Source organism: Danio rerio, chromosome 2 (genome assembly GCF_049306965.1).
Source record: "Danio rerio strain Tuebingen ecotype United States chromosome 2, GRCz12tu, whole genome shotgun sequence".
In the NCBI taxonomy this organism is placed as follows: Eukaryota; Metazoa; Chordata; class Actinopteri; order Cypriniformes; family Danionidae; genus Danio; species Danio rerio.
This window is the reverse complement of record NC_133177.1, coordinates 8,197,300-8,214,259: the sequence shown is the minus strand read 5'-3', so window position 1 is coordinate 8,214,259 and position 16,960 is coordinate 8,197,300. Positions and strand designations below refer to the sequence as shown.

The 16,960-nt window shown below is 36.9% G+C and overlaps 1 protein-coding gene across 6 annotated transcripts in view; it reads right to left on the bottom strand.

Moving 5' to 3' along the window:
* Nucleotides 1-297: 297 nt before the first annotated feature.
* Nucleotides 298-16,960, bottom strand: part of mfsd8l2 (major facilitator superfamily domain containing 8-like 2) — a 28,458-nt gene continuing 11,795 nt past the window's right edge. For all 6 annotated transcript variants that reach the window (XM_073923153.1, XM_068213548.2, XM_073923160.1 and 3 more), the window contains 5 exons: nucleotides 11,162-11,375; nucleotides 7,597-7,719; nucleotides 6,025-6,155; nucleotides 2,582-2,691; nucleotides 298-676 (listed from right to left, as the gene is read on the bottom strand). In XM_073923153.1, the coding sequence (XP_073779254.1) occupies nucleotides 2,611-2,691; nucleotides 6,025-6,155; nucleotides 7,597-7,719; nucleotides 11,162-11,375 (549 nt within the window). In that variant the 3' untranslated portion in view covers nucleotides 298-676; nucleotides 2,582-2,610. The remainder of the gene's footprint in view (nucleotides 677-2,581; nucleotides 2,692-6,024; nucleotides 6,156-7,596; nucleotides 7,720-11,161; nucleotides 11,376-16,960) is intronic.

Genomic DNA, 16,960 nt, shown 5'->3' with positions numbered 1-16,960 from the left:
TAATACTATTTCAAAACAATCTACAAAAAGCATATTGCGTGCACCAGAGGAGACATAAATATTCAATTTCCTTCTTAAGATGAGTAAATATCCAAAGAAATGACCAATGATCTGTGTAGAATAATTGCATGAATCATTTGTTTTCGAGAAACTCAGTGTCTTTCCCTTTATCATTCTCTCTCTCTCTCTTTCTCTCTCTCTCTCTCTCTCTCGAGCGCACACACACACGCACACACACATACAAAGACAGAAAGTCCTGCAGTTGTTTAGTGTGTGGATCTCAATAAGGGACAATAGCGCCATCATGTGTTTATTTATTAAAAAATACATACTGTATCAGGGGACCCTCCAATCATATGACATTTACATTAAAAGTGTCACTCAGTAAATACACTATAATTAACAATAAATTCACAAATGATGAGGGGTAACAATAAAACATTAAAACAATAAAAAAAATGGGAAAAAAAAATCGAAATATTTGAGAATGAAGGCTATGTTTATTCCAAATGGTTTGTGTGTGTGTGTGCGTGTGTGTGTTGTCTCGCTGTTCGCGGTCTGCTAGCTCTGGCAGGGTCTCTGCTCTCCCACTGCTCCAGCATCTGCTCTGCACAGCCCCACACGAGCGCTAAACTTTGGCAGACACACCGCAGAGAAGAGGGGCTCCTGCTCTGTGCTGAAATATCAAAAATCACACAGATAGATTCATTTAACCAATGACAGCCTTTTTTTGTCGTGCCGCAGAGAGAATGTGTTGTTGACTGTCGCTTGCGGATAATAGCATTTCTCATTCAGTGGCCCACTTTTAGCACTTAGCTCCACATTTTGCTCTTTATTTGTTTCATTATTGTGGCTTAAAGTTGCGTAGCAGGAGTCTGAATTAGATTAATTCAGTTGGCTCACACAAAATAAAAGTTATGACAGGAATTTCGGTCTGTTTTCAAATGACATTGTCACAGTCACGCTAATCCAGACTGTACACAGTGGAAATGCTAATGAACGCAGTGAGTTTTTCTCTTTATAGGTGGAATTCATAATGCCATGATGGGTCTATTTTTAAAATTCTTGCGAAGAGGTACACTTCGGTATGCTTTAAAAAATATCAGGCCTACTTATGGAAGAATTACTAATATAAAACAAGAGAAAACTGAAGCGGACGCATACATGTATATGAATTGTATCTGAAGAGTATTTCTTTTTCACCTTAGTCTCTTTATTAATCTTGGGTCGCCACAGCGGAATGAACCGCCAACTTATCCAGCATATGTTTTATGCAGAGGATGCCCTTCCAGCTGCAACCCAACACTGGGAAATGTAAATACATCTTTATATGTAATTTCATATTACATTGGTAAACATTTATGATAAACGAAAATAGCCGACATATTGTTATTTCTATTTAGACCCTTATGAAATGTCATATATGCATTGACAAGCCTCGGTAATCTTGGTGTGGTTAACTAAATATAAATACTAGTGGTGTAACTGAACACAAATCTCACAGCTGGGATCACATTGTGGCATTTTAGTCACGGGTTGGACCATTTTTCTGATCCACCAAAAAAGGGAGGAAACATCGAATTTGCTTTCCATTTATTACAAAAACAGTACTGCAAGAAACTTTCGCTTGTAAAAAAACAAAACTTAGAACATGTAATTTTATTGAAAATTAAAATGAAGAAATAATCAGCTAAATAAAAATTAATTGTAAAATATTCAGTACTGTGAAAAATTCACTGTTCCCACTACTGTTGCTGATGATGCTAAATGTAGAAATTTAACATAATTTGTACAACACATGTTTATTTTTAGTCTCATTTTTAATTAAATGATTAGTTATACGCTTAGCGACACAGTGGCGCAGTAGGTAGTGCTGCCGCCTCACAGAAAGAAGGTTGCTAGTTCGAGCCTAAACTGGGTTAGTTGGCATTTCTGTGTGGAGTTTGCATGTTCTTCCTGCGTTTGCGTTTCCTCCGGATGCTCTGGTTTCCCCCACAGCCCAAAGACATGCAGTATAGGTGAACTGAATAAGCTAAATTGTCCGTAGTGTTTGGGTGTGTAAAAGTGTGTATGGTTGTTTCCCTGCATCCCTGCATAAAACATATGCTGTATAAGCTGGCGGTTCATTCCACGGTGGCAACCCCAGATTAATAAAGGAACTAAGGTGACAAGAAATTTATTAATTTATTTTTGTGTTTGTGAGGAGGGTCATATCATAAGAGATAATAAGCAGTTTGCTGAGCGTTAAAGTATTTTAAATGCATGACGTGGAAGTGAAAAGCCACCTGATGCGCGAGCGAGTGCATTTAAAATCAGCAAGCCATTGATTATCCCAGTTATTTCATGGTCTTTTGCAAGTGCAAGTTAAAATTAGTTTTCCTCATTTGCACAATGTTTTACTAAATTTCCATTAGTTAAATAGAATTGATACTATATAACTACTAATTAATTATTAATTACTAATTATAATCAATACTATAAATAATATTGTTTGAGCCATGAGTTGACATCAAGATGATTTTTTCTCCAATTCTCGAGTCATGCAAAAAGACATTACATGTACCTAATTTCAGTGTCTGACCTGGTTCCCTGTTGAATGAAAGATGCTGTTTATCCTCCATTCTCTGAATCCTGTGCGTGCTCCACCCTGGGCGGCTCCACCAGCTTCTCATAGGACAACACCATCATGATCTGACCAGAGCAAGTCAACCAGTAAGTCTCAGTGTTACAGAATCATTTTACATGCAAATCAAAACAAAGTGTACATACTGCATACATAATAACTGACTGTGTACTAAAATGCTAACACAAACTTAACATGTTGTGTTATAGCAGACATTTGTTAAATAATGAAACTTTCTTTTTTTATAATAAATGTGTTTTTTCTTATTTTTCTTTTTATACAAATAGAAAACTATTTTACATAAAAATTGCAAGCCTGTTTATGGGCTTTTCTATATTCTGTTTTTGCACATTTACAATACTAATAATCCTATTGCTCACATTATCCTTTAGATTGTGAACCTTAACAAAAAAATTCAAAATCTACCATATATATTGCAATAACAATAGACTTTCAGATAATTCAAAAATGTATATTTAGCAAAATGAAAAAAATGATCACATAGCATACTTAAAAGTCACATTACCATTTTTTAAAGTTATTCCCTTCACAATGGACATCACATGTCAGCCCATGTTTTTGTGATTCCTGAGCATTTCATCTAATTTAAAGCCTGCAGTCCATGAGATTGTCCTCCAATCAAATGGCAGTAAGGCTCAACATTTACTGAAAAGCAGCATGGCATCACTTCTATACACAGATGTAAGCCACATTTGCAATGTGTTTGTTCAGATTTAATAATATGTTTGCCAATATTTCATATATAGAATGTAAAAAAGAAGGATTGCACTTACAGTCAGAATTATTAGCCCCCCTGTTATTTTTCCCCCAATTTCTGTTTCTGATTTTTTTCGACACATTTCTAAACATAATACTTTTAATCACTCATTTCTAATAACGTATTTTGTTTTATCTTTGCAATGATGACAGTAAATAATATTTTACTAGATATTTTTCAAGACACTTCTATACAGCTTAAAGTGACATTTAAAGGCTTAACTGGGTTAATTAGGTTAACTAGCCTGGTTTAAGCTGGACATAGCTGGTTTTGGCTGGGCTCCCAGCCTGGCTAGGCTGGTCAAGCTGGTTTTAGCAGGTCATCTCCCAGCCTAACCAGCTAAGACCAGGCTGTAAATGGCTGGAAACCAGCCTGGAAGTGGCCAAAAACCCTCCAAAACCAGACTGGTTGACAGGCCAAAACCAGACAACCAGCCTAGGCTGGTTTAAGCAGGTTTTTTTCAGTAGGGTAGAGTCTGAACGATCTTTTATTTTGAAAAGTCTTTTATTTTGATAAATCACCATGTTCTGTCACTTACATCTCGGTCACTTTAGCGCCCAAATTTAACCTAAAAGCAGCACAATAAGTGGGAAACAGACATCCTTGGAAAGTTTCTTTGCCAAGGGGAAAAGGCCAAGTGAAGGAACTGCCAAGGAAAGCATCTGCAACCCATTTGTCAAAAAATCAGGTGAATCAAGCATGTCTGTGCAAGAAAATCAACTGATGGAGATCACAAATGATGACGGCCGTTCGCATATCGCGTATTTCTAGAGTTTGCACAAGTTTGTTGTTTCCAATGGAGGTGTGCGGTTTGCACAAACAAGTGGCGTGACGCGCTCGCACCAATGAACCTCCGGGCTGCGAACGCACCGCAAGTCACATGACAAGAATTGACTGATCAGCTTCAGCTTGTATGGAATATTCACATTTTAGTTAGATTAGTTTTCTCAGACAAACACAGAACACACCAACACTACAGTGCTTTGTACTTTTCTCCACAAATAAAACTTGTATCAGAGCGACAGCAATGCTTTTTCAGCTTGTCATCCTCTGAGTAAACTGTTAATGGTCGTCTAGCAACCTACGAAACACCTTCCCTCATCATAACAAATAACATGCAAGTATTAAATTGTAATAGCCTATATAGCTTTTTCCAGTGTGAATACTGATGTTTTTGTTATTGAATTTCAAATAGGGCCAATTTAAAGGCCAAAGGCTTATGCTTTTCAGTTACAAATGGCCTACTAATGTTTTGCTTTATATTTTACATTAGGCTATTATTTGTGCATAAACATATCTAGATATAGTAATGAACATATCATTTGTTTGAAAACAACATTTTTTTGTCATCATGACTGCAAACTTTTATAAGCGGTAATATCATTAAATGTGGAGGGGGCCTCACAATATTTTCCAAGGTAAAAGAAGGTCTCAGGCAAAAAAAGGTGGGGAACCACTGGATTACAGCATAGCATGACAATGGCCCCTTTCACACAGTGATACCGGTAAATATCTGGAAAATTTCCGGAACGACTTTACCGGTATATTCAAAAAAGCGCTGTTCACACAGGCGAGGACGTTACGGAAATTTTCCGGAAAAGAGCATTCACACATCCATTCCAAAATACCGGTAAATTCTGACATCATTCACCACAAATGAGCTTTAAACGGCTGCGCTTGTATTTGTAAACATTTGACTAAATTACAAACTCTGTGGATGATCAATATTGTGAACAACTTTCTCAGGATCACTTTCGCATGTCGAGATGTTCATAATATGTGCGTGTGCTGGCGCTCACAGGCTGTTTCACAGGCACACGAACGTAAACAAACAACGGCTTATCATAAGCATCTCATCGATGATTATTTACACAGTTGGCATTAAGAAGAACATATAAACGTGATCTGACTAACTTCTAGCAGCTAAATGTGTCTGGAAAAATATTCAAAGGCTTTTATCCTCACAAACCGCGCGGACGTAAATGCGTCTGACTGTTGTGATTGGCTAAAGCAGACGTCTCACGTCAGCACGTTCTAGACGTGCACACGCTTATTACGGGAATCTTCCTTCTGCATTCACACAGCGCAGCATTCCGGCAAATTGCCGGTAATGTTACAACTTCTCTTTCCGGAAAATAGCCAGAACGAATTTACCGGTATTTTCAAAAAGGACCTGTTCACACATACAACCTTTCCGGAAAATTGCTGGCAATTTTCCGGAAAGGTCTGTATGTGTGAAAGGGGCTATTGACTTTGTGTAATTAATCCTTTTAAACACATTTAAAGCGAAAGATCTAAAACTGCTACTTATGTGAAGTTAAAATGACATTTTAAGATTGCACAATTCCATTTCTTAATACTTAAAAAGTAACCTATTCTCTGTCTAAAATGTTCAAATCTAGCATGTCCTATATGTCTAAATCACCCTTTTGGAAGAAAAAAGCCACACATCCTAATGGCCAAACAATCTCCTGTAATATAGATTTTTTGCTCAGTTGACTGGATCTATAATAGACACTGTTTGCACATAGCGAGACATGTAACCTTAATTGAGGTGGTCAATGTTGTGTGTTATGATGGCACACCGGAAAAATCTTCTGTCATAACGGGTCTGTTGACTCACCATGATGAGGGTCAGCAGAAGCATCATCATACCCAACATCACATATAAATTTCCTATTAGACCCCCTGCCCACAGGGGACCAAGAATGGTGGCGAGACCCCCAACTGACCGTCGCACGCCCTGACTAAAGCCTGAAGACGCACAAAATACACAACCATTAGAATCTGCATGTGGTTTTTTATGGAATAAAATCACTGTCATGAATATTTTGTGTGTAAATAAAATTCTCGCATTGGTATTTATAAAATAATACAGTAAAACGGAACGGACTCGTAATTTTACAAGGGTACAATTCCAAAATCTGTAACTAGAACAGACACAGATACGACATTTCCTTTGTCTGTTTGTATATGACTGATAAATTTACAATGAGTTTACTTTACAAACATGAAATACAGTTTCACCACGGACACAAAGTCCTTATTACGAGTACGAATCAAACTGCGACACTCCACTGTCAAAATTACGTCACCGCTGTCACAGGCATTAATAAACAAGCAAGAGCCATCGATCACAACGGCGCGCCTGCTGGGCGCTCAGAGCCCCCACACAGCGTCTCAGGTAAGAGTATTGTTATTCCTTCTTAGAGAAATGTCCGTCATGAGCTGTAATAAAGGTTGAGACTTAATGACGTCCATTTTCACTGTGTTTCACATTACAGGCAGCGAGCGTAGTATGAGTGAATCACTGAACACTGTTAACTATAACATGACATCTGTTGGTTAAGTCAGTGGGCCCTATCATACACCCGGCGCAATGTGGCGCAAGGCGCGGTGCGATGGGTGTTGTGCCACACTGTTTAAATAGCAAATGCATTTGTGCTTAAATGTGCGCCCATAGGCGTTCTGGTCTAAAAAAGCAGCATTGTTTTGGCGCATTGCTATTTTGAGAAACTGTAAATAGTCTGTTCTTTAGACCAGAGCAAAGTCGGCGACAACAAATTGTCTGCCGCAAAGTGCGCCTGGCTTACACACTACACACAAGATGTAGAGCAATACGCAAATATCTTTAAATATAAAATATATATAATATATTAAGGATTTATATATAAATAAATAAATATATATATATATATATATATATATATATATATACTCTGAGCGCCCAGCAGGTGCGCCGTTGTGATCGATGACTCTCGCTTGTTTATTAATGCCTGTGACAGCGGTGACGTAATTTTGACAGTGGTGTGTGGCTGTTTGATTCGTACTCGTAATCAGGACTTCGTGTCCCTGGTGAAACTGTGTTTCGTGTTTGTTAAGTACACCCATCATAAATTTCTCAGTTATAATCAAACATACAAAGGAAATGTTGTATCTGTGTCTGTTCTAATCGCAGATTTTGGAATTGTACCCTCGTAAAATTACGACTCCTTTTCTGTACAATTTTATAATTACGGATGCGTGAATTTTATTTACGCATGAAATATTTATGACAGTGATTTTATTCCATAGTTTTTAATATTTAAACAGTGACAAAATGTAACCCTCACACAAACATGACTGTACTCAAGGTCTCATCTGTCTTTTTCTTGGGTTTCATTTTGTTTTCTCTTTGGACTTTTCTTTTTCTTACCTTGTGTTTTTTCAGCTGTGACCTTAGAAAAGAGGGACACCTGAGACACAGCAACGAAAGGAAGTCCCAGTAACTGCAGGAACACTCCGATGATAAACTCGAACAACTCAAACCCCAAACCACCTGATCAAAAGACAAATCCGTAGAGAATAAAAGGGAGAATAGCATTTCAACGTCAACAGGAGACAGCTGAACACAATCTCTGATCAAATCTGTTAGCACTTCAGCACAGCGTTAACATGCTGATGGCAGATTTTAGGATTTTGTTATCATGTAAGTATGTTTCTACTCTCAGAAATAAAGGTACACAAGCTGTACTGGGGCTGTACCTAAAGATTTGGGTTCATATCTTGTTGCCTATCCATGTTTTAGGAACAACAAATAATAACTTGACTTCTAGTTAATCAATTTGTATCAGAAGTGGTTTATATGAAAGGCAAAGGCCTTTAGATTACGTTTATTTTACCAAAATAAAATATGATCATGCCTTGATTTTTAATGATTTAATTAGGACATAAGGTCTGACTTTGCTTAGATACAAGTCTTGTCACTGAACAGAAATAATGTACAGTAGAATATAAAATCATGGTGCCTTGGAAAAAGAGTGTACATTGTGTATAACTCCAATGACCTTGGAAAACTGCGTCCATACATCTCTGCAATGACTCAGATAACTTATTAATAAAGTCATCCGGAATGGCAAAGAAAGCGTTCTTGCAGGACTCCCAGAGTTCATCAAGACTCTTTGGATTCATCTTCAATGCCTCCTCCTTCATCTTACCCCAGACATGCTCAATAATGTTCATGACTGGTGACTGGGCTGGCCAATTCTGAAGCACCTTGACCTACTGCTTTCAGAAACGTTGATGTGGAGGCTGAAGTATGAGGAGCGCTCTCCTGCTGAAGAATTTGCCCTCTCCTTTGGTTTGTAATGTGATGGGCACAAATGTCTTGATACCTCAGGCTGTTGATGTTGCCGTCAACTCTGCAGACCTCTCACAGTCCAACAGATGATTCGTCAGAAAAATCCACCTTCACTCACTTTTTCAAATGATCAACTAGAAGTCCAGTTATAATTTGTTGCTCTTACAACTGAAATCAACGACAAGACTTTTGTCAGGTAGTGTAACCAGTTGGCCCATATTGAATCTTAAAAGAATACAAGTATATCTTTTGTAATGGTAAATGCAATACGATAGCTTTTGTACTTTTATTTCTGACAGTGTAACACATATTAATATGTTGATAACATATTTGTCACATTGCTAGCATGTAGTTAGCATTTTCACACATTTAAATATTTAAAAAATAGGCCTATTTCACAAATATGGTGATCCAGACCGGATGCGTTGTTTCCGGTTGCCCAGCCGCTGCTATAATTGCTATTCATTATCACAGACTGTGAACAGTTAATTTTCCTATCAGTAAGGCCATACAGAATCTGCAGGCATTTTTTTCCATTTCTGCGCAGAATTTTGTAAAAAAATAAAATAAAATCAGCAGATATATGCCGAATGATTTTGGGAATATTGTAACTAAAAACTTCATTCATTCATTTCCTTTCCGGCTTAGTCCCTTTATTAATCTGGGGTCACCACAGCGGAATGAACCGCTAACTTATCCAGCAAATGTTTTTATGCAGCAACAGTTGCAACCCATCACTGGGAAACACCCACACACTTTCATTTACACACATACGCTACGGACAATTTACCTAATTATACCACGGGGAGAACATGAAAACTCCACACAGAAGTGCCAACTGACCCAGCTGAGGCTCAAACCAGTGACCTTTTTGCTGTGAGGTGACAGCACTACCTACTGCGCCACTGTGTCGCCCAATCGTATGGCAGTATGATGTTGTTCTTTTTCACGCTAGCAGCTGACCGATTACCTCCGCATGGACAACATTTTCGCAGTTACCAATTTGTCCAGTTAGCTTACCATGTACATCGGCGGACTTGAGATGCAGAGAGCAGCTGACCACGACGATGGCGTTCAAGTCCGGTGAAGAACGATTTAAGAAAGACAAAAACAGAATCCAAAAACTACAATATACAAGTAAATAACAGGGTGAGAATGTGGTAAAATTTAAAAACGTGGTAAATATGGCTTTTCTTTTCTGGATTGCTTTTGAAAACCTTGTTGGATGGGTTTGGGGAAGTGGGTGGGTGGGTCAATCGATGCATTTGAAAACACTATTGGCTGGGTTTAGGGAAGGAGGAGGGTGGGTCATTCGATCGGTCAGTCAGTCAGTCGACAGTGGTCTCTGGTGGATTTACACAAAAACAGCAGGCGCGAATGGCACTCATGAAAGAAATTGGAGACCTGAAAAAGCATACACAACGGCCTCTGGCGGATTTGCGAAAACAAAGACTGCAAAAAAAAAAAAAGCTCTTGGGACATATTTGGCGCTCTACAAAAATGTATATAGAGGTATGTTTTCAGTTTGAGCCTGGGTTGGACGGACAGACAGACGGAAAGATAACTAGACAGACAGACAAACAGACAGACTGTAAATTTCTGCTGCATAAAATGTTTTAGTTGAATCAAATGAAGTTTTCTAGTCATGTCAACTTACATTAATTAAACTGATTAAAATAATAAGTTAAACTTCTTATCTCTTAAATGCACTAGAAACCTGATTATCTTATTCAAATAGGTTAAAGCAATATAAAAATATTTTGATAGATAGATAGATGATAGATAGATAGATAGATAGATAGATAGATAGATAGATAGATAGATAGATAGATAGATAGATAGATAGATAGATAGATAGATAGATAGATAGATAGATAGATAGATGATAGGTAGATGATATGTAGGTAAATAGATAGATAGATAGATAGATAGATAGATAGATAGATAGATAGATAGATAGATAGATAGATAGATAGATAGATAGATGATAGATAGATAGATAGATAGATAGATAGATAGATAGATAGATAGATAGATAGATAGATAGATAGATAGATGATAGGTAGATGATAGGTAGGTAAATAGATAGATAGATAGATAGATAGATAGATAGATAGATAGATAGATAGATAGATAGATGATAGGTAGGTAGATAGATAGATAGATAGATAGATAGATAGATAGATAGATAGATAGATAGATAGATAGATAGATAGATAGATAGATAATAGATAATAGATAGATAGATAGATAGATAGATAGATAGATAGATAGATAGATAGATAGATAGATAGATGATAGGTAGATAGATAGATAGATAGATAGATAGATAGATAGATAGATAGATAGATAGATAGATAGATAGATAGATAGATAGATAGATAGATGATAGGTAGGTAGATAGATAGATAGATAGATAGATAGATAGATAGATAGATAGATAGATAGATAGATAGATAGATAGATAGATAGATAGATAGATAGATAGATAGATAGATAGATTTCAAAGCAGTTCCAAACTAATAACGCATATCATCGAGCTGGCAGCAAACTAAGCAGACATATTGTGTCTGTCCATGCCCAGGTGTATGCCAGTTTCTCTGGCCGTCTGCCACGCACACACACATACACAGAAACACACCCTGTGGATTGGCCAGGAAGATGAGGCACCAGACACAGGCCCCGCTGCAGATGAGCAGCCCCACTGCCAGCACCACCCGGTCCTCCAGCACACGGCTCAGCCAGCGCACCAGGAAGAAACCTGCAATTACCTCCACCCCACACAGGCTGTACATCACACTGTTGCCCAGCTCGCCAAAGCCAAAGTACTTCTGCGTCAGCGGGGTCACCATGGTCTGCAGACGAGAACAAGGCATTAGCCGCTCACAACACCACAGAAACTGCACAATAACACGAATAAAAGCATAGCATGCTTTTTCCTCTGTTATCTTCAGTGATAGGCGTAATTAGTTACTGTAATTAAATTACTTATTTACTGAATTTGTAAAGTAAGGGATTACATTACATTTTAGGTAATATAATTATAATATACTTGCCTAAAATAGTCCACATTTCCATATAAATCTTTTTTTTTTTTTTTTTTATTATTTGTTATAAATATATTTTGCAGGACAATTCTATTCTGAAGAAGTGTTCATTTGACTTAGTAACACGTTGCTGAGACTTTTATTTCAGTATGTCTCTGTACTTCCAACTGAAATGGATTATTGATTATGGAGGCTTTCTTTTGTGCATCATTCACTCATAGCAAACCAACAGAGAGAGAGTATTAATCTGCAGTTGTTATGAACGTGAAAATGTAATTTTCTACCATGAATTTGATGTTTAAATGACATCTATTAGACATCCAAACAAAGACATCATACCTAAAACAAGGCTAAATTTGAGCTACTGAAAGTACAATAGGTCTAACAAAAGTCCGAAAATAGACATTGTTAGATGTCTGTTACTGTAGATCTTCACTGACAGGCCAAATTTAGCCTTGTTTTAGCCTAAATGTTTATGTTTAGATGTCTATTAGATGTCTTTTAAGTTCTGATGGTCAAAATACACAAACCAAGTGCTTCAGTTAAAGTAGAGATACACAACTGCACAACTTTTTATGATTATAATTTATAGATTTTAAAATGTGGCGAATTCAAGCCTCCCTACCAAGGATTTTATGTTTAAATGACATCTATTAGACATCCAAACAAAGACATCATGGCTAACACAAGACCAAATTTGTGCTGTCATTGAAAGTCTAATAGACGTCTAACAAAGTCCAAAAATAGACATTGTTAGATTTCTGTTACTGTAGATCTTCACTGACAGACAGAATTTAGCCTTGTTTTAGCCAACATGTTTATGTTTAGATGTCTATTAGATGTCTTTTTAAGTTCTGATGGTCAAAATACAGATGTCTATTAGATGTCTTTTAAGTTCTGATGGTCAAAATACACAAACCAAGTACTTGAGTTAAAGTAGAGATAAATAACTGCACAAACCTTTTATGATTATAATTTATAGATTTTAAGATGTGTGGTAAATTCAAGCTTCCCTACCATTATTTTTATGTTTAAATTACATCTATTAGACATCCAAACAAAGACATCATGGCTAAAATAAGGGCAAAATTTGGCCAAAATTGCTAAAAATTGTCGTTGAAAGTCTAATAGATGTCTAACAAAGGTCCAAAAATAGACATTGTTAGATATCTATTACTGTGGACCTTCACTGACAGAACAAATTTTGTCTTGTTTTAGCCAAGATGTTTATGCTTGGATGTCTATTGAATGTCTTTTAAGTAATGGTGGCTAAAATACACAAACTAAGCGGATGAGTAAACATAGAGATTCACAACTGCACAAACTTTTTATGATTATGATTTATAGATTTTAAGATGTGGTGAATTTAAGCCTCCCTACCAAGGATTTTATGTTTAAATGACATCTATTAGACATCCAAACAAGATTGTCATAGCTAAAACAAGACTAAATTTAAGCTGTCGTTAAAAGTCTAACAGACATGACACAGAGAACAAAAATAGACATTGTTAGATGTCTGTTACTGTAGATCTTCACTGACAGGCCCAATTTAGTCTTATATTAGCAAAGGTGTTTATGTTTAGATGTCTATTAGATGTCTTCTAAGTAGTGAGGGACAAAATGCATAAACCAAGTGCTTTCGTTAAAGTAGAGATACACAACTGCACACACTTTTTATGATTAAAATTTATAGATTTTAAGGTGTTTGGTGAATTTAAGCCTCCCTACCAAGGATTTGATGTTTAAATGACATCTAGTAGACATCTAAACAAAGACATCATGTCTAAAACAAGGCTAAATTTGGGCTGTAGTTGAAAGTCTAAGAGACGTCTAACAAAAGTCCAAAAATAGACATTGTTAGGTATCTGTTACTGTAGATCTTCACTGACAGGCCAAATTTAGCCTTGTTTTGGCCAAGATGTTTATGTTTAGATGTCTGTTAGATGTCTATTAAGTAGTGGTAGACAAAATACACAAACCAAGAGCTTGAGTAAAAAGCTGTACAAACATTTTATGACTATAATTTAGAGGTTTTAAGATGTGGTGAATTTAAGCCTCCCTACCAAGGATTTTATGTTTAAATGACATCTATTAGACATCCAAACAAAGACATCATGGCTAACACAAGACCAAATTTGGGCTGTCATTGAAAGTCTAATAGACGTTTAACAAAAGTCCAAAAATAGACATTGTTAGATTTCTGTTACTGTAGTTCTTCACTGACAGACAGAATTTAGCCTTGTTTTAGCCAACATATTTATGTTTAGATGTCTATTAGATGTCTTTTAAGTTCTGATGGTCAAAATACACAAACCAAGTACTTGAGTTAAAGTAGAGATAAATAACTGCACAAACTTTTTATGATTATAATTTATAGATTTCAGGATGTGTGGTAAATTCAAGCTTCCCTACCATGAATTTTATGTTTAAATTACATCTATTAGACATCCAAACAAAGACATCATGGCTAAAATAGGGGTAAATTTGGCCAAAATTGCTAAAATTGTCGTTGAAAGTCTAATAGATGTCTAACAAAGGTCCAAAAATAGACATTGTTAGATATCTATTACTGTGGACCTTCACTGACAGACCAAATTTTGTCTTGTTTTAGCCAAGATGTTTATGCTTGGATGTCTATTGAATGTCTTTTAAGTAATGGTGGCTAAAATACACAAACCAAGCGGATGAGTAAACGTAGAGATTCACAACTGCACAAACTTTTTATGATTATGATTTATAGATTTTTAAGATGTGGTGAATTTAAGCCTCCCTACCAAGGATTTTATGTTTAAATGACATCTATTAGACATCCAAACAAGGTTGTCATAGCTAAAACAAGACTAAATTTAAGCTGTCGTTAAAAGTCTAACACACATGACACAGAGAACAAAAATAGACATTGTTAGATATCTATTACTGTGGACCTTCACTGACAGACCAAATTTTGTCTTGTTTTAGCCAAGATGTTTATGCTTGGACGTCTATTGAATGTCTTCTAAGTAGTGAGGGACAAAATGCACAAACCAAGTGCTTTCGTTAAAGTAGAGATACACAACTGCACACAGTTTTTATGATTAAAATTTATAGATTTTAAGATGTTTGGTGAATTTAAGCCTTCCTACCAAGGATTTGATGTTTAAATGACATCTGTTAGACATTCAAACAAAGACATCATGGCTGAAACAAGGCTAAATGTGGGCTGTAGTTGAAAGTCTAAGAGACGTCTAACAAAAGTCCAAAAATAGACATTGTTAGATGTTTGTTACTGTAAATCTTCACTGACAGGCCAAATTTAGCCTTGTTTTAGCAAAGATATTTATGTTTGGATGTCTATTAGATGTCTTATAAATAGTGATGGACAAAAATTCACAAACCAAGTACCAAATTAAGGTAAAGACTGCACAAAAGCATGAGTGAAATATCTCATAGCATGCTTTACATGGGCAAGCACCACATTTTCTTCAGGCAAAGTAATGGCAAGATTTTAATATATCCAGAGTGTGCTTTTTCAGATAGTGATTTGATTTAGCATGAAAGAGTAAGCCTAAGCAGGACATCTAGAGAAAAAAACGTAATGAATTGGAACTCGATAAGCACTTTTTCAAGTATCTAGGTCAGGAAATTGCAAAGGTAAATGTGTGTCAATTTCAAATACCTGATTATATTAAATCAAACCTAGATTATATTAAATTAAATTTAGATGTTCCTACCACTGTGAGCCTTAATCAATCATAATTGGACAGGCATTATTTAGAAGCTCAAATTAATTTAGGACAGCGCGGGGGGTCTGATGACTGGCTGTGGAAAATTACTGTGCCAATTCGAAGCACATTGTTCAATTCAACTTCAAAATAAGGCTTACTATATTTTTAGATGGCTAAAATTAATAAGCTTGGCATTTGGGATTTTTCAGATACTGGCCATACAGCATATGTGTCTGACAAACTGAACATTTTACCATGGTGGTCACACATTTCTAGCCTATTTTAACATCTTCTCAACACTCTTAACATGCCGCTTTTAATGTTTTGCTAAGCCAGTTGTTAGCAAGATTAACATTTTGTCATGCAAATTTTAGTTATTTTGTATTTTCAACACCTTGAATGCAAGCAGATAATAGTAACTCACTGATATCACAGTTAACCAAGCTCTAGGCCAGTGGTTCTCAAACTGTGGTACGTGTACCACTAGTAGTGCATGGGCTTACTTCTAGCAGTACACAGAGGAATTGCTGAGTATTGAATATAATTTCAATCATTTGATGTGTACGATAACACAGATGCACGATAATGTCAAAATTGGCTGAAGATCAAAGTGCTGTGCTTTGAATGTTTACTTTAGTAACTATAGTATGTTTTTTAGTCAAAATAAAAAGCCTGAAAAATCACATGTACATACTGTATGTATTCACAGCCTTATCTCAATTCTTTGTTGATGCACCTTTGGCAGCAATTACAGCCTCAAGTCTTTTATGCTGCGTTCACACCAGACGCGGCACGCGCGTCAAGCGCGAGGGATTTACATGTTAAGTCAATGCAAACGCGCGAATAGACATCCTGCGACGCGATACGCGCGAATGGCGCGGCGCGAATGACGCAAATTGCGCAGGGCGAATTGAGCGTTTTGCGCGTGGATGAATCTCTCGATTTCGAAAATCTGAACTTCAGCGTACATTCGCGCCGCGTTAACCAATCGGAATCTTGCTCTTGTGGGGGCGTGATTGTGACGTAGAACCTGCTGTCAGTGTTTCGAGGGAAATCCTCCAGCCTTCACCGACAACAGTTCATCAAACTCGGCTTGGCTCAGTCAGAAGCACCGCTGAAAGCCTCCGTCATCCAGGTTAAGTTTCTGGAGGCGTTTATGAGCTCACAGAGCTGGATGCACCTCTGAAAGAATGTAGTGGTCTCAGACACGACCCTAAACGTATCGACGCTGTTTTTCAGTCTTCATAAAACACATAAACACTGTTATTTTCTTCATAAAACCCATGTTAGCCATTTAGCTATGAAGCTAGAGTTTTTGGACAGACAGAAGCCCTGCCCATCACGCGAATCCGCGTCTGTTCTGATGTGAATTTGACACGCGAATGAAGCGAGGTTTGACGTGCGTATGAAGCGAGTAAACTCAAATGTTCACGCGGCTATTTACACGCGAATTGCGCGATTTATCCACGCGTTCCACGTCTGATGTGAACACAGCATTAGAATATGATGTCACAGGCTTGGCACACCTGTCTTTGGGAATTTTTGCACATTCCATTCCCATTGCCCAAAAATCTTTACTGGGTCAAGTTGCTAAAGAGTTTTTATCCTCTCTGGTCATCTGGTAATGAACCAAAACTGCCGTCATTGCAGTCCTGACATAATATGATCTAATTGTCAACTTTTACCTCG